This window comes from Salvelinus fontinalis, chromosome 23, assembly GCF_029448725.1.
Source record: "Salvelinus fontinalis isolate EN_2023a chromosome 23, ASM2944872v1, whole genome shotgun sequence".
Lineage (NCBI taxonomy): Eukaryota > Metazoa > Chordata > Actinopteri > Salmoniformes > Salmonidae > Salvelinus > Salvelinus fontinalis.
Window position 1 is genome coordinate 28,475,023 of NC_074687.1, and position 22,999 is coordinate 28,498,021.

The 22,999-nt window shown below is 42.0% G+C and overlaps 1 protein-coding gene across 7 annotated transcripts in view; it reads left to right on the forward strand.

The window, feature by feature from the left end:
* The window catches only part of LOC129821081 (unconventional myosin-Ib-like), a 150,175-nt gene that overhangs the window by 92,093 nt on the left and 35,083 nt on the right, over positions 1-22,999 (forward strand). For all 7 annotated transcript variants that reach the window (XM_055878349.1, XM_055878345.1, XM_055878348.1 and 4 more), the window contains exons 6-14: positions 1,406-1,452; positions 4,024-4,087; positions 9,650-9,748; positions 10,311-10,414; positions 15,560-15,707; positions 16,858-16,976; positions 20,503-20,589; positions 20,772-20,837; positions 22,376-22,480. In XM_055878349.1, coding sequence (XP_055734324.1) covers positions 1,406-1,452; positions 4,024-4,087; positions 9,650-9,748; positions 10,311-10,414; positions 15,560-15,707; positions 16,858-16,976; positions 20,503-20,589; positions 20,772-20,837; positions 22,376-22,480 — 839 coding nt within the window. The remainder of the gene's footprint in view (positions 1-1,405; positions 1,453-4,023; positions 4,088-9,649; positions 9,749-10,310; positions 10,415-15,559; positions 15,708-16,857; positions 16,977-20,502; positions 20,590-20,771; positions 20,838-22,375; positions 22,481-22,999) is intronic.

The window sequence follows — 22,999 nt, forward strand, 5'->3', positions numbered from 1 at the left end:
CGTATTTGTTTTCCTGACATGAATCATCAAACCACTCTTCATCCAATGACTACTAGACACAACATGCAACACTTTATAAAATCTCCCAACCCTATTTACATTTTTCACCAATCCTTAGTCCACTACATGAGGAGAAAAAACCCTCCCTATACCTCTGTGCTGGCACAGACAGCAGTGTTTTAATTGAGGGTCTGTAGACAGGAAATGCTCGTGAATGATGAAGGTAGCCTAGCGGTGCCCAGTACTTAGCTGCTGTAGGTTGGAGCCAGGCCCAGAATACACTCAGTAGGAGTATAGCAGCTACAGGCTGTAATGACCCTTAGGTACACAAAGAGAGGGAGCGGGGGGGACATAGACTTACTGTAGTTAGCAATGATTGACTTAATCAACACTCTTTAATTAGGTGGCTGATTTAAATACTTTACAACCCCACGGTGCTTTGTTGAAAGACAAATGAATGCTGTTTCGTGTAAAATGTGGGATTTTGGAGAGAGGAAGAGAAAATTAATAATGTACTTTTACTGCAGTTGGTGCTCCCACAAATCTCAGCCTGCTTAAAGGACTGTACTGAACGAGCAATTCTGTACTTTTTTCACTGTCTTTTCTTGAATGATGATATTGTGTTGAAATGTGTGTTGAACTATGAAATACTGCAAACTTATAATTGATGGTCTCTGGTCATTTTCATAATTGTGTAATATGTGTAGTGCACAGTTCACACACTGAACCACTGACTTAAATGTAGAGAGACTGCTATTTTGAGCCTTCAGCTTTGAAAGCCTCCAAGCTTTGTTTTAACCCAGGCCCTCAATAACATAATGGGACTGATTAGGCGTCAGGGGTGGTAGGTAGCCTAGTGGTTAGAGCGTTGGACTAGTAACCAAAATGTTGCTAGATCGAATCCCTGAGCTAATAAGGTACAAATGTCATTCTGCCCCTGATCAAGGCAGTTAACCCCACTGTTCCTAGGCCGTCATTGAAAATAAGAATTTCTTCTTAACTGACTTGCTTAGTTAAATAAAAGTAAAATAAAATCAGACCAAAAGGCTTTGTGATAGCCTAGTTGTTTCATGATTGACAGATAAATGGATCAGCTTTTACAGGTTCGACAGACAGCGTTAAGTAGATTTCATGAAGAGAACACCAACCAAGCCTTCAGTATGTATGTGTTAGTTAGTGCTTATGATTTAGCAGAGAAAGTGATGCTTGATGACTTTTCACATACTTGAAGTAATACAGACTTAATGCAGACTTATCAAGTTATGGAGAGGGAGACTGAGGGCCATGTGACTCTATGGTGCAATGGTATTAAGAGACTTAATACAGACTATCAAAATGTATAATGTACTGATATTGGTTGCCCTGTCTACCTGACTGATACTCATGTTGAAATGTTTATTTTCAGCTTTTGGGAATGCTAAAACTATGAGAAATGACAACTCATCCCGATTTGTAAGTATCCTATTTTCTTTGTTGTCCTGATACTAACACTGAAGTCTGTGGGTGCTTTGATGGTCTGCTTCTCCAATAAGAATCTGTGTGTGATGGTCTCCTCCATTGAAGCTGTTTTTACTTTAGATTAAACACAGGTGGACCTTTGATCTAGACGTCACCACAGGCAAACAAACCCTCACCCTTTTCTCTTTTATCTCTTTTTATCTCCAATTTCTCTCATATCACTCTTTCTCCCCTAGTTCCTCCCTCATTTTCTCCCTCTGTATAGCTTGCAATTGGCTCTCTCTGCAGACCCTGCCGTTAACACCAAGCCATTACAGTTACAGCATAGAGGCAGCCCAGGATAGAAATTAAACCCAAGTCAGTGTAGTGTTTTTTTGGCAACCATCTCCAGATGTCTGCCGATGGCTCCTGCCAAGATCCCTTTAGTTTTTTGAAAACTGCTCTTTTCTACAGAAACTCCACTGCCTCTGGTGTCATGTAATGTTTTCCTACAATGAGATGGCTCTTAAAGCACTAAATATATCCACTTATTCCACTCCCACATGGCACAAGCGCCAGTACGGTGCTGCTTTGTACAGTTAAAGATTACATTACGTCACATCATGCAAAACAGCTTGTGTCTCAGGTGTCGGCTGGTGTGGAGACCGTATTGACGGTACGATTGTCAGCCAATGGGATGGTTAGGTTTACGGTAACTGTTACTTTGACCTCTGACCTTTGGCCAATTGCCGCTGAGGAACTAACATACTTGGAGGCCTACACTACCTCTCCTCCAATATGACTTATGCACAGTGAGCATTCTGGTGCAAACATGGCTCCTGCAGCACTGGAGCTTTAGGAAACTGACTGACGCTTTGACTAATGATGATATCAGCAGAGTGGTGATGCAACCACTATCTTACTCTGTTGAGGTTTTTTGTCTGGTAAACTAATCTAGGAAAGCATTGTCTTTTTATTTCTCGTGCTTCCTCGCTGGCTGGCTGCGTTTTCCAGTGGGGCCCATTGGCAGCCAGCAGCTGCCTGTTTTAGATTCCACTGTTTCTGATGTCACCACATTACTTCAGGCTTCACCAATCAGACTGGAAACAAACTGACTGACTGAACCATATCCCACCCTGTCTCGGGCTAACCAGTCTTCACTTAATGTCTGTTTATTTATCTAACCTTTATTTAACCAGGCAGGTCAGTTAAGAACACATTCACAATGATGACCTAATGTCTAGGGCACTGGTCAGGTCACATTGTCAGGACAAAACCAAAACTCACAGGCCTTTGTCATGTACCATTGTTATTTGAACTAATATCCCACGAGTCAGTTTAATCTGGTGTTGAAGTGCTCTGTGTACCATACTATTCAACCTCTGGCTTTCATAAAGTTGTCCAACTCACTCACCAACCTCAGAGTGTAGCTACCTACCTGTCCCTAGCCTGTGCTCAGGTTTAGGATATCATAATAGGGGAATTATTTCGGATTATGCCTGATCTGTTTATATTTAGGTAACCTTGATTTAAACTGCTTGATGAGCACCTCCTGCTTGTTCCAGTGAATCCCATTTAGTTCTAACTCATCTCCTCAGGACGAGGACAGATTGTTTGATCTGTTTCTTCCCCCTGCAGAGAGACTGGAGATGTTGTTGAAACTGGCAGCGGCCATTGCCAGTTAAATGTTTTCTTTTTTGACCTTTATTTAACTAGGCAAGTCAGTTAAGAACAACTTCTTATTAACAATGACGGCCTATTATTTACGCTGGGCCAATTGTGCGCCGCCCTGTGGGACTCCCAACGGCCGGTTGTGATACAGCCTGGAATCAAACCAGGGGCTGCAGTGACGCCTCTAGCACTGAGATGCAGTGCCTTAGACCGCTGCGCCACTCAGGAGCCGCTACGGCTTTTTTTTTTTACTCTGAAGATAAATAAAAGGAAGACTAATCAAATGGCTGCAAAGAAACTGGGCCCAGTGTTCTTCTAACCCACATTTTAAACAGAACAGAGGGTGAGCGAAGCAGGGTGGTTTGTTTTACTCTCCTTTCAAATGGGAGAAGAATAAAGTACTTTCCTTCTTCACAGTAGTCAATTACTTCACAGCATACCTATATGTGATTGGCAGCTGAATTTATGAACACGTCCAGTGCCTGGAGACAAAATTACTTCTTCAAAATAAGTTAAACTGTTTTCTCATTTCAGTGAGGTTTGCGGTGATCCCTGCCTGTGCTTGTGCAAGCTTCCTCCTGCATCTGGGAATGTGTTCAATGGCCATTTCAATTATTCATATTTACTCTTTGATTCCTAAACATAACTTAAATGCATTCAGGGCCTGTGCAGAGTTTGCTACAAAGCAACCTAACCTTGCCACCTTATTATAAGCCCTGGGCCCGAATCATCCTATTTGTCCTGTTTTATCTGTTTATCTCTTGTTTTGGCTGCCTGGAAAACTGCTTCATTGCTGAAAGAAAACATAGATTTTGCCTCAGAGACTAGCTAGTTGTTGTTATTTACCCAATAACATGCTGATATGTTAGTGTGGTGTCAGGAAATTCTAATCACTGTATTCTCTCTTCTCTACAGGGGAAATACATGGACATTGAGTTTGACTTCAAGGGAGACCCTTTGGGTGGAGTTATTAGCAACTGTGAGTATTATAAGGAAGACACATACACACATACACACGTCATTCTTAAATAACCACATGCTAAGCTCTCCTACATCCCTCTAGCCCTCTCACATCTCACTGCTGTGAGCATGGTAGTGATAGTGTAGCCCTGACACAGTTAGCTCAATAAACCCCCAGTCAGTCAGTCATTCTACCATGGTAACGGTTTGTCTCACACCCTGGGCGAGGGACAGGATCTTGATGAGGGAGAGGGCCAGGGACAGTGAGAGGGACGGAGTCGAGCAGTTCACCACATGCTGTCCCTGCACGCCCAGTCGGTCGGCTCACCAAAGAGAGAGGGAGATCAATATTGCACTGTTTATTTTCAGTCAATGGAGGGTCAGTGACACACAGGAACTAGATGGGGGAAAAAACAACCTCAAAAAAACCTGAACAGTTGCCAAACAGACCCATTAAAAAATGTTGACTGCTTTCTGTCTGCAGTACCTCGTCTTGTATCTCTGACCCTCAACTGCTTTGTTATTGCTTTGTCCGGTCTCTTGTTCATATTGTTTTGTCTAGTCTGAAGAGATTCTGCTATGAGGTCAGGGGAAATAAAGAGTGGGTAGATCTGTCACAGATAGTCCTCTGTCCTTTCTGTTTGTTGGAGAGGAGAGCTCATGGAGACTGCCCAGTGCCTTCATAGGTTTATTATGGAGAGGGAGACTGATGGCCATGTGACTCTATGGTGCAATGGTATATAACAGGAAGAGGACGATGGATGGAAGGTAGTGTTTAATGCCGTGTTTAATGTCATTTAAATAGTGTGTGCCTGAAGGGCAGGTTGAATAAAGAGAAACAATACCTTACACAATCCATCAATGTGTAATTATTTATATAGGCTACAAGGAGGCTTTTCTTTAATTATTTTAGATTATCTGGTATTACTGCATAAGCCTAAATTTTAGCTTAACTGTGCGGACGCCAAATAGCCTACACAGCCAATCACCAGATAATGCTTTTGGGAACGTGCAGAAAAAGTTAATGTCAATCCACTTCGGCAAAAAGGTAATTGCCGAAGTTTCATTCAATAAGACAATAGCTGAGTAAGGAGAGCTGAATATAAAGAGGGAGGGCCAGAGAAGTAATGTTTGAAAAGATTTGGTGAAGTGGTGAAAGAGGATGATAGCAGTGCTGGCTATGTTGTGTGTGAAGATTGAGGCTCTATACAAATTCCACAGTCACAAGACGTGACTTCAAATAGGCCTATGGCATATCAAGGGAACTGTAGCCTACTGTTTAGATGGGTTAAATGGAAAATGAAATCTGGACATTGACTAACCAGAATAACCTACTCCAAAGTCCTCTGATAATATTAGTCCCGTGCGAATCGACATCCCTGTGTTTTGAGAGAAATGTCTGAGTTCGACAGGTGGCTCGAGGTTTGAACAAGAAAACAATAACTGATTTGATAAATTGAATGAAGTGCTGCGCATAGCCTACATATGAAGGGCCTACATGTATCAACGTTCACAGTGATTGCTTTTGTTTATACGCAAATTAATTGAATATCGCCAAACGCATCATAAAAATTATTGCACATATTTAATGCAACCATTGCTGTTAATAGATCGCAGTATACTACTGAGCTAAACGTTTGGAACATCCATAGCCTAAAAATGCATATCAAGTGCAAGTTAGCTGTTTAGCTCACATCTGAAGGCTGGCAGGCTAAGACGTCTTCTATTGCGGATCCCTAAAATATCCGAATGATTATGATCACACTTCCTCAATTAAAATATTATGGCGACACTATACCAAAGAGGGTTTGGTATGGTTTAGAAACTTGGGAACCAAGCTCGAGTTATCAGTGTAGCCTGTTATCGCCTGGACTTGTTGAAATATCTTCATGCCTGGAAAAAAACCTCCAGGCTTACATCATAACTGTCAATTTATAGGAAGAAATATATATAATAATTACAGGGGGCAGTTTGGAAAAACGAATCCCGTCCACATGGTTCTCTAGAATAACGGACATTCTGGGGTAATAGATAAATAACCAGCGTTCTCTAGTAATGCTTGTCCTGTGTGAATAGTACTATAGCCTTAATAATAACTCCTGCAGCATATCAACCTCCACTCTTCTGGGAAGGCTTTCCGCTAGATGTTGGAACATTGCGGGTACTTGCTTCCATTCAGCCACAAGAACATTAGTGAGGTTGGCACTGATGTTGGACTGGCGTTCCAATTCATCCCAAAGGTGTTCGATGGGGTTGAGGTCAGGGCTCTGTGCAGGTCAGTCAAGTTCTTCCACACCGATCTTGACAAAACATTTCTGTATGGACCTCGCTTTGTGCACTGGGGCATTGTCATGCTGAAACAGGAAAGGGCCTTCCCCAAACTGTTGTCACAAAGTTGGAAGCACAGAATCGTCTAGAATGTCATTGTATGCTGTAGCATTAAGATTTCCCTTCCCTGGAACTAAGGGGCCTAGCCAGAACTATGAAAAACAGCCCGAGACCATTATTCCTCCTTCACCAAACTTTACAGTTGGCACTGGATTCGGGCAGGTAGAGTTCTCCAGGCATCCGCCAAACCCAGATTCGTCCGTCGGACTGCCTGATGGAGAAGCATGATTCATCACTCCAGAGAAGGCATTTCCACTGCTCCATAATCCAATGGCGGCACGCTTTACACCACTCCAGTTTACGCTTGGCATTGCACATGGTGATCTTAGACTTGTGTGTGGCTGCTTGGCCATGGAAACCCATTTGATGAAGCTCACAACGAACAGTTATTGTGCTGACGTTGCTTCCAGAGGCAGTTTGGAACTCGATAGTGAGTGTTGCAACTGAGGACAGACTATTTTTACACGCTTCAGTACTCTGCGGTTCCGTTCTGTGAGCTTGTGTGGCCTACCACTTTAGGGCTGAGCTGTTGTTGCTCCTAGATGTTTCCACTTCACAATAACAGCACTTACAGTTGACCAGGGCAGAAATTTGATGAACTGACTTGTTGGAAAGGTGGCTTCTTATGACTGTGCCACGTTGAAAGTCACAGGTCTTCAGTACGGGCCATTCTACTGCCAATGTTTGTCTATGGAGATTGCATGGTTCCGTGCTCGATTTTTATAAACTTGTCAGCAACGGGGGGTGCTGAAATAGCAGAATCCACTAATTTGAAGGGGTGTCCACATCATTTTGGTGATGTACTGTATCTAAATGATGTACGATATCTTTGACTAGACTATAGCGCATTTTCTATATTTGCAGGTTAGGGTTGGGTGCGGGTCTCAAATGTTCACTTTACCACATATAGTCGGGCGGTTGCGGATGGGTTATAATCAATTGCGAGCAGGTGCGGGTGAACAAACAGCTGACCTGCGCACCACTAATGGAAGAATATGCCTCTCATGCCTGAGGGCTTCCCTCAGAAGTCACTAGCTATAAATTCCTCTGTTCCTTTATTTCGCTGCTGCAACACAGTCAGCCAACACCTCATTTTGGCCCTCTCTCCATCTCTCTCCATGCCCAGAGATCTTCTTTAACTGGAGATTAAAGAGGAACACCTCTAGGGGAGTGGTTCACAAACCTCTCCTCGGCACCCCCAGACGTTTCACAATTTTGTAGTAGCTTTCAACTAGCTCACCTGATTCACCTAGTCAAGGGCTTGATAATTAGTTAGAATCAGGATCTGCTAGCACTGGAATAGATCAAATACATGGGATGGTTGTGTGTCCCCAGGTGAGGTTCGAGAACCACTGCTCTAGGGCATGGTGGAGCAGCTAGGGTTAGGCCACAGTCGAAGGGTTTAGGACACTACAGCCCATGCTCGCTAGTTTTGTATGGAATAATGTGTCAAACTGTATGTGTAGAATTTTGTCTGCTTTGATAATCTTGTTTATATTTGTTATTGTATGTGATTGTGCCTTGTTCATTACCCATTTTGTATAATAAACTAAAGTTGAGTTGACTTAGATAATGATAACGTGCTAGGAAGAAGATATCAAAACCCAGGCGCACAATTCTTTGGTGCTGGTTAAATCCTAGTCTAAACGACAAGACAGGATATGGACTTCCATTCTTACTTTTCAGTATATAGCGTGTCTGACATTTCTCCTTTAATGTATGTTTGCTAATCTAGGAACCATTTCCTGGATGCAGCCTGCCCACTGCAAATAGCTAAATAGCATTCAACATTATACAAATACTTTACAGCAGGCATGAAAGAGCCTTAGCAGTAAAAAGCAATAACAGGGCTGAACTCTTCTAGTGTACAAAAGGTGAAAGGTCATGACAGAGAGAAGAGCCCCTTGGGGGGTAGACTCTGAATGTTCAGAACATTCTTGAGCCACATTTCCTGTTCCTGCATCTTATTTTCTGTTGGAACTCACTATTGTGAGTTTTGTCTGGTCAAGAGGATGCTTGCATGTAGTTACATGTGAATCTCAGAGTAGGGTACAGGCTAAGGGAGCCATAATGGGAGACAGTGACATTGTTTATGACAGAGAGAACGCCAGAGAATACTCACATTGCAAGACTAGTATTTTATGTGTGTATTAGAAAAGAGAGGGGTGAGAATCCATGCTGTCAGGCTCCATTTTGATTACATTTCAGAGGCAGTGCATCACTCTGAGCTGCTTGTCTGTCGCACTCTAAAGAGATGCTACGTTATTGATGAGCTGACAGACACGTGTTTAAAAACTCAGAATCACTTAGTGATACACACACACACACACACACACACACACACACACACACACACACACAGTGACTATCATGTGGTGGTGAAGCATGGCTGGCAGTCTATTGACTACCCGTTTCTCTGTAGTGGGCCAGTGGAATTAAGTGCTGTGCCAGAGAAAGTGTAAATGCATTATGAAGTGGTCCCTGACTCTCCAAGCGGTTAATGCCCCCACTGAGAGGATAACTTAGCTGACCGGTAGCTAGCAACTCCAACTCAGGTCCCTGGGCTCTATATATATATCAACATAACATAAATTATTCTCTACCTGGCTAAATTATCTTACTTTCCTGATCAACTTATAGTAAATAGAGCGATGTGAACCACGTAAACCACATTAACTGTTGAAATGTAATATGTAACAGAGTACATCCTTTTCAGTCTAGGTGTTGTAGTTGATCAGTAGTTAAGGAGAAGGAGCTGACTTGACTTATGAGCCCTTCATATGGTTTCCTCCTTTGAGTCTTCCTGTGCCTGACGGCTCGGAGGCTCTACTTCTACACAATGAACAATGAGACGCCTACATAACCGTGGCTCTGTCACCTTGGAAACACTAATATTTGGCTATAACAGGGAGATCAGAGCTCTACAGATGTGGTCTGGACACTGACCATGTGTAGACTTAAAAGATCAGTCGTGTTCTTAGCTCATTAAATGACATCTTCTTTAACAGTATATGTCCTGCCTTACCTCTACCATGTGTGGTAAACTCATGGTAAAGTAATAATAATATCTCGGTTTACATTTCGTTTTCCTACCTTACCGTTTTATTGAATTGTTCTAGCAGGTAATTCAGTATAATGCCTGTTTTTAACATCCATGTCTTAATTTGTGTGCTTTATGTATTGTTATCCTCAGATCTACTGGAGAAGTCCAGGGTTTGCAAGCAGCCGAGAGGAGAGAGAAACTTCCACATCTTCTACCAGCTTCTTTCTGGAGCCTCGGATGACACCCTGAGTAAGTTATCCACACAGTTATCGGTAATACCTTCATGACAATATTATTAACATGTTACGAGTCATACCATCTCAGAAACGGTCACAAATGTTTATAAGGTATGTCATGACAGAGTTATTACACTTGGCGCCAAATAAATGTCAAAGTTATCTAACCGCAAAATGTCTTAGTTATTCTAAAGAAACACGTGACTAATACTTAAACATGAGCCTGTGTTTAACTACAGAGAACAAAGAACATGAAACCAGTGTGGTTCATTTGTTCTCAGCTGGAGCTCAGCCACTGTTTGGCAGTCTTGATGAAGGAGAACAATATAATGGTCTTTGATTCAATGCTGGACAAACATCAAAAGACTTGATTTATCTGCACTTAATGTAACCTGTAATCCAATACACCATACTGTGACTTCCCTTGATACCTGATACAAGCCTTTAAAGGGCCATTTGAAACTGCTGCTCGTGTGTGTGTGTGTGGGTGTGAGAACTGCTGCTCTAAAGTGTATAGAACTTTAGTCAATATGCACCATGCTAAAGCCATGTGTGTTTGTCTTTCTGGCACACAGTGAAGCTGAAGTTGGACAGAGATTTCAGTAAATACAACTACCTGAGTCTGGATTCAGCCAACGTCAATGGGCTGGATGATGCAGCAAGCTTCAGGACCGTCAGGGTGAGACACACACATAATTATTGTCTGTCATTGTGTCAACTTGTTTTTGGCTTAGCTTAGAGGTGCACTGTGACAAAGGGTAGAGTGAGAGTAGAGGTGGTCTGATCCTCTGTATCTACTGACCGAATAAACGAGCACGTAGATTGGATTAAGGTTTAAAACAGCTCTGGTCCATGCACCTAGCAAGCTAGTGTCTTCTACAGCCTCTCTACCTGTAATGTGAGGGTCCATACACGCTGCTGAAAAACAATTCACCAATGAACAGCGACCTTACACAGACACGCCCCTTAATTTTGCCAGCTAGAACCAATGAAATGTCTTCCTTTCTGCCATAGTCTTTTGCTTATCCATGTGTGTAGTTGTGTACAGACCCTAACTTGAATTTTGAACTATATCCACATCAGGAGAGTGAGACGAGGATAAGTTTGGCTCAGAGAGGGAATCCCATTCCACCTGCCGTGAAGGCGTTTCCGTACTGTAAACGATAGCAGAATGCTTCAGAGTACACAGGCAGATTGGATGCTGTACTGTTGTGGGAAATGTTAGGGAGGAACAGCAGCTGCATTCTAAAGTACACACACACAGTCGCTCTCTGACATGCAGGGCTGCAGAGCGTGGTCATCATGTGTAAGTCTCTATCTTCCTCCTGACTCAGTTACCGTTGGTGACACACAAAGGATGTTATGTTATGAGCTGCCTGAGCTTTATCCATTCCCAACTCCCTTAACAGGACTGTCCTGTACTCCACCATCTCCCTGCCCTTGGACTCTCAGTAGCAGTGAATGTGTCCCAAATGGCACCTATATAGTGCACTACTTTTGACCTGGGCCTACAGTGATTAGAGTGCCATTTAGGACATACACGCAGCATCCTGTCTTAGCACTTCTCTCAGTGAGGGATCTAGTAAGCCACCTCACAGCTGCAGTCCATCTCACCACAATAGATTTCAGTGATTTACAACAATAGGCCTCTCCACTGGATATGATGTTGTTGTAGGAGCCAAAGGCAGCCTGCTACAGTTTTTTTTGTTCAAAATGGTGTCAAATCACAGTAACACATGTTTAATAATTCAAGATACTGTAGGTCCCCTACTACACAATCCCCATCACTGTGTCCTCTGTCAGTAGTTGTCTCTCTTTCCTCTCCAGTCCAGAAACCCATCTCCCTTTTCTGTTGTCCATGTTATCATTGTGTGTTTGAGATTGACTACATGTACATTAAAGTCCAACTGCATAGAATCACCCGTCTACAAATCCCCTTGCATCCCAAGTCAGGCTTCGATACTGTGACCAAAACAGTCACATTTGTGACCGTTTTACTTGGCGTTTTACAAGCGTGCCAGCAAATTATTTTTACCTGGTCACTTTAGTTGTTGGTTCACAATTAGCTTTTTTTATCATCATGATTTATTCAAACTGTAATGCGCAATTGACCAAAAATAAACTAACTTTCTGAAGAGGCAACAACGGCATGGGAATGCCCCTGTCTGTGTGTGTGTAAGGGCTCGACCTACAGGGGAGGTTTTAGAAACCCTCCGGGCCAGTCGATCATCCCCATCAGTTAAAAATATATTGTAATAATGCTTTTTAAAGTGTATTTAAAAAAAAAATCTGGGCTATATAATTATTTGAAAAAGATGGATTCCCTAAACTGTTCAGTCATTATGTCGATTATCTATCACGCGCGCTCGACAGACGTGCCTGTAGATAATTGGTCGGGCAGAGAGAGCGAGCAGCTCTCAAACAGCTGGTTGTTGCCTGGCGCGAAGACAGACAGCGATAGAGGAAGGAAAGATGTTCCAAGTGATGATATCTACCAGTAAATGCTAAGGCAAAAATGGGTATGCTAACAAGGTAAAAGTTCAAGGTCTTGGTTGAATATTTGCAATACGCAATTCAGTCATCATGGAATAGTCTACCTTAAAAATGGCATTTCCTCTAGGCTCTTTGGGCCTTAAAGTCATTGAAATTATCGTAGGCGATTTAGAAGTTCTACTGCTCCAATATAATCAGATTTTAGTTTCTGACCAGTTTTTCTGATCAGTTTGTTTCCTGTCGTTTCAATGGAAGGGTGTTGTGCTAGTCTGTTGCGCTTGTTGTGGTACAACCATGTGCGGTTATAAAGAGAAACACAACATCGAATGTTGGCTTCAACTTAGTTTTCCATACAAAGCGTTGCAATACAAAGGGAACCCAGTTTTTGGTTGCTTTTAAAACATGATACGGTAACCCCTCAATAACTCTTCAACATCACAAATGGCGAGACCTACCACATGGACAGACTTCATTAGTGTGTTTGTGTCGGGAGAATGCTGTCTTTAGTCACGTAATGCCCACATTATTCTGACATAGAATGTAAAAATGTGAATGTCAATGCATAATGCCATTGGGTAGGCCTATAAAAAGGTGTTTTTCTTAATAGTAATATATACTTTTTTTGCAAACATTTTGGGGGAATTTGTTCTATGGGCTATTACAAAAATGAAATATAAAATGTACAGTACCAGTCAAAAGTTTGTACACCTACTCATTCAAGGGTTTTTATTTATTTGACTAGTTTCTACATTGTAGAATAATAGTGAAGACATCACAACAATGAAATAACATGTATGGAATCATGTAGTAACCAAAAAAGTGTTAAACAAATCAAAATATATTTTATATTTGAGAATCTTCAAAGTAGCCACCCTTTGTCTTGATGACAGCTTTGCACACTCTTGGCATTCTCTCTATCAGCTTCACCTGGAATGCTTTTCCAACAGTCTTGAAGGAGTTCCCACATATGCTGAGCACTTGTTGGCTGCTTTTCCTTCACTCTGAGGTCCAACTTATCCCAAACCATCTCAGTTGGGTTGAGGTTGGGTGATTGTGGAGGCCAGGTCATCTGATGCAACACTCCATCACTCTCCTCCTTGGTCAAATAGCCCTTACACAGCCTGGAGGTGTGTTGGGTTATTGTCCTGTTGAAAAACAAATGATAGTCCCACTAAGCGCAAACCAGATGGGATGGCGTATCACTGCAGAACATTGTGGTAGCCATGCTGGTTAAATGTGCCTTGAATTCTAAATAAATCACTGACAATGTCACCAGCAAACCACCATCACACTACCTCCTCCATGCTTCACGGTGGGAACCACACGTGTAGATCATCCGTTCAAGTACTCTGTCTCACAAAGACATGGCGGTTGGAACCAAAAATGGCAAATTTTGGACTCATCAGACCAAAAGACAGATTTCCACCGGTTTAATGTCCATTGCTTGTGTTTCTTGGCCCAAGAAAGTCTCATCTTCTTATTGGTGTCCTTTAGTAGTGATTGCTTTGCAGCAATTCGACCATGAAGGCCTGATTCACGCAGTCTCCTCTGAACAGTTGATGTTGAGATGTGTCTGTTACTTGAACTCTGAAGCATTTATTTGGGCTGCAATCTGACGTGCAGTTAACTCTAATGAACTTATCCTCTGCAGCAGAGGTAACTCTGGGTCTTTCTTTCCTGTGGCGGTCCTCATGAGAGACAGTTTCATCACAGCGCTTGATTGTTTTTGCGACTGCCCTTGAAGAAACGTTCAAAGTTTTCCATATTGACTGACCTTCATATCTCAAAGTAATGATGGGCTGTCGTTTCTCTTTGCTTATTTGAGCTTTTCTTGCCATAATATGGACTTGGTATTTTACCAAATAGGGTTATCTTCTGTATACCATCCTTACCTTGTCACAACACAACTGATTGGCTCAAACGCATTAAGAAGGAAAGAAATTCCACAAAGTAACTTTTAACAAGGCACACCTGTTAATTGAAATGTATTCCAGGTGGCTACCTAATGAAGCTGGTTGATAGAATCCAAAGAGTGTGCAAAGCTGTCATCAAGGCAAAGGTTGGCTACTTTGAAGAATCTCAAATATAAAATATATTTTGATTTGTTTAACACTTTTTTGGTTACTACATGATTCCATGTGTGTTGTTTCATAGTTTTGATGTCTCCACTATTATTCTACAATGTAGAAAATAGTAATACATTATTTATTATTAAAAACCTTGTATGAGTAGGTGTGTCAACTTTTGACTGGTACTTTAGGTCCTTAAATTACAATTAAGTGTTTGAAAGAGTTACTAAATTTGTGAAGCCAATGTCTGTATAAATCTTGTAATTTTTTGTGAAAAAATTGAGTGGTTTTGAAAACATTTTTCCTGAGAGGGGGCACATTCAGTCTTCAATTGGGCCACACTGAAATGTTATTTCCTTGCTGTCACAATTTGCTCTATCCATCGATTTTGGAATTTTCTATGTTCCCATACTGTCTAGTGATTATTAGCGAGCTGGACAGTCAAGATACTGTATGAATATATGTCCGTTATCATTTGTACACAGTGTCGATTTGGTTTTAGTAATTTGAAAAGGATTCTTCGGGATTTTGGAAATAGGCACTTTATCTACTTCCCTAGCAGATACCCATCGATTTCCAGTAATTACGCTAACGCTAGTTACAGTAGCAACTGCGCTAGCACTAGTTACTAGTAGCAACTCCCTTCAAACTGCACACAGAGACATAAAATAAAGTGCAATGTTTTTTTATTGCAGATATCAAGTGCCATGTGTTATTTTCTGTGAAATCCTCTAGAGCAGGGGTGTTAAACATACAGCGGTCCAATACGGCAACAAACTCACTATACTTTAAAGGGATACTTAGGGATTTTGGCAATTAGGCCCTTTATCTACTTCCCCAGAGTCAGATGAACTCATGGATACAATTAAGTCTGTTTTCTTTGCTGTTACAGTAAATCTATCTAAATCAATGTAAGAACACAAGGGCATGATGTAATTGATGATGTAATTTAAAAGATGGCTAGTCATTATTAGCCTCGTGCTGTATGGAATGCAGGCACATTATGGAACAAAGGCCAGGCCATTATCAATTATTTTAAAATATATATAAAAAATATTGGTGTGACCAAATTGTGCTGGTGCAACCAACTGAAAAAGTTGGTAGCACCAGTGCCACCGGTGGAAAAAGTTAGTGTAGAACCCTGCAAATAACTACTCATTAACAGATCAAGATTAGTTATTCTGTAACTTTTGTTGCTCCAACTGATCCTCTCAAACATGCTGAATGTCTAATTGGCTCTCTCGCCCCCTGTGCCATCCCAGAATGCCATGCAGATTGTGGGCTTCATGGAGGCTGAGGTGCAGTCGGTTCTGGAGCTGGTGGCTGCCATCCTCAAACTGGGGAACATTGAGTTCAAACCAGAGTCCAGGGTCAACGGCTTTGACGAGAGCAGGGTCAAGGACAAGAATGGTGAGACCATAGTCGGACTGGACAACCAACAGCTTTACTGTGGGACAGAATTTCCTGTTACAGTACACATGGACACACATCTCACTTTTTTAAGTAACTTTTGTGCCCATGTGTGGATGCCTGCATTTCCCTTGCATCTTGAAAATGTAAAAATCCTGTGTTGTGGCTATAGAAAATATTGTTTTGGTTATTCATTTTCTTGTCAATTGAAGGATAGATAAGAGAAGCACATTGTAATTTATCGGTTAGATTATCACCACTGACCAAAAGTCAGTCCCTCCACCACAAGCCATGGCTTTAAGTTCTATCAACAGCAGCCTATATGTTTGTTCTTGTACTGCCCCCTACTGGTTAATGATTAATTCATTTCATGACTTAAAATATAGCATACTGTAGTTACTATGATTGTAAGTACAATAGGCCTATTGATAACCCAATTGCTTACAGCTATCCCCTATTAAGCAAACATAATATTTAGCATGTCTTAGTAACCCAGCCATGGCACAACTTTGCTTTCTTTGCAAACACAACTTTTCTACATGTCACACTAAAGTGGAACTCCACATGGTCTGTGGTGTGAATCATAGAATCCACACATCTTCTTTCTAAAATTACACCAGCTTATTAATGACATTTCCCCTTATGACCATTTGATGGCTGTATGGAGTGTCACGGTACACAAATAAATTAGTCAACAACACCACTCTTACAGAAGACCATTTACTGAGACAATTGACATGCAAATACCTAAAGACATTAAGGCTAATGCGCTTCAGTAACTCCTCTTAAACACTACTCTGTCCGGCTGCTTTGGGAATTCCTGGCCAGGAGACACAACACTGATCCTAAAGGAGGTCCTCTGAGAATAGAGAGAGTAGATTACCTCATCTCTTTATGGAAAGGGTTTAGCTAATGCCCTTATGGCTACCCACTGGAACCCTGATACTGACGTCATGTGGCATTGTTGGTAGAGCTTAACGTTTATATGGATTCCATCATCCCTGCAGGGGATAAATGTATTTTATTGATAGATTTCATCTAATCATTGCCTATTTGTTTCTTTGCCCTAGGCCTGTATACAAAGCTCTATGATTGAGTGTTTGTGTCTGTTCTCTTAGTGAATGTGTGTTTCCTCTGCTCTATCTTCCAGACCTGAAGGAGATGTGTGAGCTGTTGGGGATTGAGCAGTCTGTGCTGGAGCGGGCTTTCAGCTACCGCACGGTGGAAGCCAAGATGGAGAAGATGTCTACCACACTCAACGTGGCCCAGGTGAGAAGAACAATAGTCTGTCGTCACTGTATAGCAATAGGCTTGGGCGGTATGATGTATACCGGGGTATTTGGAAATAGCCATGGGATGGTTTTTCAATACCATTGAAAATATTTCTTATGTTTTTTTATACATTTAAATATTTGTAGCTATTTTTTATATAAATACCTGCAGTCAACTTGTGCAATATGTTAGGAGATAAAGAAGATCGCCTTCTTCATTTCATCTGTCACATATCATTATGAATCTTACCGGCAGTCCCCAGTCACTTGATGTTTCTTTACAAGCACACAGCAGCAAGAGACCGGATCTCACTGTTGTGCATCACGCGCCAGGTGATCTAGTTACAGTATGTGATTCACAGCTAAATGTTTGCCAGCTAGGTCTTATATAACTATTAAGTTAACTGTCTAAAATGTGCTAAATGCTCTGCAGTTGTGCGTTTGGTTTGCTAATTTAGTAGCTATCTAGCTTCACTTGGTAACAGCTGAGAATCCCATCCTGGATTAAGAGCCTTTCTGTCTATTATTTGTTTTGTGCCTGCAGCAAATGTTGAGTAGCATCTTTGAGTTGCTTGTGAAACTATATGAGCTGGGATGTCTGTCCTGCATATAGTTTAGGTCAGAGACTGTATACAATGTTCCCAATCCGCTCGTTAGCATTTTAGATGACACAAGGTCGGTATGACAATCTGGATACCGCGCAAGCCTATATAGCAACACATTACTTTATTTACATAATCTATTTAAACATGAGTGTTCATATAATGTAATAATATATGCCACTTTTATCAACTTACAGTGAGTGGCAGTGCATGCATTTTAGTATGTGTATGTGATCCCTATGGGACTTGAACCCACGACCTTGACGTTGCTAGCACCATGCCCTTACCAACTGAGCCGCACAGGACGACCAAAAGATCCTGTCATCATTGTATTGCAACACACTTCCTTTATAATAGCACTGACAGTCTAAGTCTTAGGGGCTGTTTCACACTCCAGTTGTGGATGGATGAGGAAGGACAAGATGAATTCCCTCTGACTTAGTTCTCTAGCAGCTAGCTAACCCCCCCATCCCATCCCCACCTATTGTACATATCCATAATAGAAGCCATAATAGAAGAGGGGTTGGTGACTTATCCCCTGGAAATGCAGAAGTAGGTCACATTGTGGAGGTTAGTGAGTTCAAGCAGCAGGCACATTCATGTTTTAGATGAGAGGAATATAAGCTAGTCTCCTCTCTCAATCCTGGAGGTCTGAGTTCAGGCAACATCCAGTTGGAGATGAAAAGAAGAAAGTCATAGAGGCTAGTCCTCGCCCTAGTCCTCTCTCTCTGCTCTACAAACACAGCTTACGACGGAAGGTAGAACGAAGGGATGAGCTTCATGTCTCCTGAAAATTATTTAAACATCCTTGGCAGATATCTGGTAGCCTGGTTCCAGATCTGTTTGTGCTGTGTTGCCAACTTCTATACTCTTTGCATTGACAATGACCATAGGAGTTGACAAGGCTGCACAAACAGACCTGCTTCCTTGAGACAGAGCACTACCGCCTGGTGCAGCTCTAGAGTCCATCAGAACTTATCTTAACAAATATCTGGCCAGGTAGCATAAACAGAAGGGTGTAAAAAGGCCAGACGGAGACAATAAATCAGAGCACATTGGTTGTAGGTCTTAGAAGAACTATCAAACTAAGGATCACCAGATTATCCATAGCACATCAGCTCCTAGAAGTGTTTGTTTGTCAGGGAGGTTATGCCTGGTCCTGTCACAGTTCAACTCTTCCTGTGTGTGTGCGCGTACACGAGTGCATTCATGCGCATTCATATCCCTTGACTTTTTCCATATTTTGTTATGTTACAGCCTTATTTTAAAATGGATTACATTGTTTTTCCCCCTCATGAATCTACACACAATACCCCATAATGACAAAGCAAAAAAACTATTTTTTTTGTTAAATTATAAAAAATTCTAAACTGAAATCACTTTACATAGGTGTTCAGACCCTTTACTCAGTACTTTGTTGAAGCATCTTTGGCAGAAATTACAGCCTCAAGTCTTCATGGGTATGATTATACAAGCTTGGCAAACCTGTATTTGGGGAGTTTCTCCCCTTATCTGCAGATCCTCACAAGCTCTGTCAAGTTAGATGGGGATTGTCACTATTTTCAGGTCTCTCCAGAGATGTTCAATCGGGTTCAAGTTGGGCTCTGGCTGAGCCACTCAAAGACATTCTGAGACTTGTGCCGAAGCCACTCCTGCATTGTCTTGGGTGTGTGCTTAGGGTCGTCGTCCTGTTGGAAGGTGAACCTTCGCCCCAGTCTGAGCACTCTGGAGCAGGTTTTCATCAAGGATCTCTCTCTACTTTGCTCTTTTCATCTTTGCCTTGATCCTGACTAGTCTCCCAGTCCCTGCCGCTGATAAACCTCCCCACAGCATGATGCTGCCACCAAAATGCTTCAATATAGGGATGGTGCCAGGTTTTCTCCAGATGTGATGCTTGGCATTCAGGCCAAAGAGTTCAATCTTTATTTCATCAGGCCAGAGAATCAGCCCTGACCAAGGCCCTTCTACCCCGATTGCTCAGTTTGGCCAGCTCTAGGAAGAGTCTTGGTGGTTCCAAACTTCTTCCATTTTAAGAATGATGGAGGCCACTGTGTTCTTGGGGACCTTCAATGCTGCAGAAATGTTTTTTTGTACCCTTCCCCAGATCTGTGCCTCGAAACAATCCTGTCTCGGAGTTATACGGACAATTCCTTTGACCTCGTGGCTTGGTTTTTGCTCTGACATGCACTGTAAACTGTGGGACCTTATATAGACGGGTGTGTGCCTTTCCAAATCATGTCCAAACAGTTGAATTTACCACAGCTGGACTCCAATCAAGTTGGAGAAACATCTCAAGGATGATCAATGGAAACAGGAAGCACCTGAGCTTAATTTCGAGTCTCATAGCAAAGTGTCTGAATAATTATGTAAATAAGGTATTTCTGTTTTATATTTTTAATACATTTGCAAAAATGTCTAAACGTGTTTTCGCTTTGTCATTATGGGGTATTGTATGTAGATTGATGAGGAGAAAAACAAATGTATTGAATTTTAGATTAAGACTGTAACGTAACAAAATGTGGAGAAAGTCAAGGGGTCTGTATACTTTCTGATTGCACTGTACGTGTGTGTGTGGTTTGCATGAGGAATGAGTGCCTCGCTCTACTCCAGTGTGGCTGTGTGCCAGAGAATGAGCCTTTAGTAACTATAGGGATATTATTTGGCCCACTCTAGGACACGCCTGCCTGTTCTGTTGTGGATGGTTGGAATGAGAAACATTCTACAGCTGGAATTATAGCTTGACTGACTGATGCCACTTTTACGTCTGTAAAGATTTATCGGAGCTCCATGGGCCCTGTCCCAGTTGACTGGTGAATGCTACACTACTACAAGCATTTGTCAGAGATATTTACTACAGCTATCTTTCTCTGTGTATGAGAGCACTGAAATCTATATACTAAGCCTTCATTTGTGATTTGCTAGGCTTACTATGCCCGTGATGCCCTGGCCAAAAACCTCTACAGCCGTCTGTTCAGCTGGCTGGTCACCAGGATCAATGAAAGCATCAAGGTAGGGCCTCTCTCTGGTCTCGCTCATGACAGTATCAGTAAGGTTTGTCCACTATTATTCTACAAGCCCTTGACTATAAAGATATAAGCCCTTCCAAACTAGATGAAATGATTGTCATTAAAACAGGACTATAATTTTATGTGTATCTTATACTTTCTCTTTCCCTTTATTTCTTCTCTCAGGCTCAAGCAAAAACGCGCCACAAGGTGATGGGCGTCCTGGACATCTATGGTTTTGAAATCTTCGAGGTAAGAGTAATTGCACACGGTAGTGAAAGAGGTCGCCTAAATGAACAGAAATATGTCCAGAAATGACCTCACACCTCCCATCCCCCATGAGCGGAAGCGTCTTGTTTGCCTAAAACAAAGAATTTGTGTGGTTTTGTGTCATAATACATTTGACATGAGCAACTTAACTTCCACAGTGCCTCTTTAAATTGATCTCTAAGGTGCATGTTCCTAATATTCCTGACTGTTCCCCACTCATTGTGAAGTCGTTTCATTCCTTTCTCCTGAATGTTGTTGTCTGGGCCGACAGGATGGCGTAAGTACACCTGCCGAGGGCGTGCTGAGTGCAGTGTGCATGCTGTGATCTAGCTCAGCCCTTAATCCTAGTCTTAATTCAGATCCTATCTGTAACAGGACCTCCCTTGTGTTTTGGGGGGGATATGAAGGAGTACTGGTGTCTCTCTTAAGGGAAGGAGAGAACATACAATAGCAGAGCTATTCTGACGAGTGTATGAATTAGCCTATTTCCAGATCTGTTAGTGCTGCCTTGCCAAATCCTATGGTCCTCATCAAGCCAAATGTTTGGTACCGTAAGGGTACGGTATGGCAATGGCAATGCAAACAGATATGGGACCAGGTTATGTATGAACATCCTCCTTCTGTTGCCATGTGGCTCCTTCTCTTCCTGACCAGAGGTCACCAGCACGTTCTTCATGCCCAGTAGTTATGCTGTTCTAACCCTCAGTAACCTAAGCAAATGGAGTGATATTGTTACCTAACCCAAAGCTGCTGCTGTTAGCCAAGAGTCATGACTGGAAACTAAACTGGTCTTCTTAACTGATAAGAAAGGGGGATAATTTAGAAAATGTAGATATTTTAAATTGTTAATAATCTTTTACATTTTATGCCTGTTCGCTGTCTTTGTTCGACACCTTTGAAATGAGCTACTGATAAACAGTGAAGCTTTGCCAAGATTAGTTAACATGCATCCATGATAAGAAACACAGATATGACTTTACTATCAGGCAGCTGTCCAAAGACTCTATCTGTTGGGTTTGTTCAACAGGGGTTGTAAAGCAATAAGGAGGAATGCCAGTCAAGGAACGTTTTATGCCCTCATTGTCCTGGCTGTATGGTACTGTAACTAGCATTGCCACACATGTATAGTCTGTTCCCACAGTAGTCTGTTTGTTTGAAAAGAGACATATTCTTTGTTAGCGTGACATAACAGTGAAGGAATGGGGATCAAGGAATTTGTCTTTTTTGGCATTACCCTAGTCGTATCCAACAAGGGAGCCGCAGGGGGAGAACAGGACCTGGGAGTGACCCGAAAGCTTATTGGAAGGCTGCATGTCAACATAGCAACAGGTGGTGACAGATGGTGGCATTTCACAGTGTCAGACAGGCAAGAGAGGACAGCAGTCAGTGTATTAGAGTTTTCCCCCAAATATGTACTGAATGTGGTGCGATGTGGTACCCTGCTGTGTGCATATGGAATTATAAAAATGTTGCCTATTTAGAACATGAGTCTAAATGTTGTCTTTGGGGGTTCTCTACAGGACAACAGCTTTGAACAGTTCATCATCAACTACTGCAATGAGAAACTGCAGCAGATATTCATCGAACTGACGCTACGCGAAGAGCAGGAGGAGTATATCAGAGAGGTAAACTGTGCCCTCGTTCACCTTACTGGGGACAACTAGGGTGTGTTCACTAGGTCATATTGTAGATTTTTAGTGTGAAATCTTTCATAAAGGACAACAAAAATGAGTGTTTCTTATTGGGACAAATCGTGGTAGTCCCTCCCTGTTTCAGTGTGTTTTCTTCCCTTTGGTGCTTAATGAACTCAACCCAGTCGTTGCACTCTAATGGCATGCACTCAGAGGAGAGCGTTGCCCCATAAAGCCATCCATCTATCACTGTTCACCCCCAGCCTGTCAGACTCTTTGTGCCCCCCTGACACCTAGTCTACATTCCACACATTGACAGGCCAATTTGTAGTGTGAACCTGGCTTGTCATGCAGTGTTTGGGTAGGTCTGGGTCGTGATATTGTCCTTGCCAATATCAGTCTTTCACCTTTTGCTTTCCCTGTTTTCTCTTTGTCTCTGTCTTGCTCTTTCACTCCTTCCTATTCTGTCTATTTTGTCCTAAATGTCCTATTGTCCATCTCTATCTTTCTAGT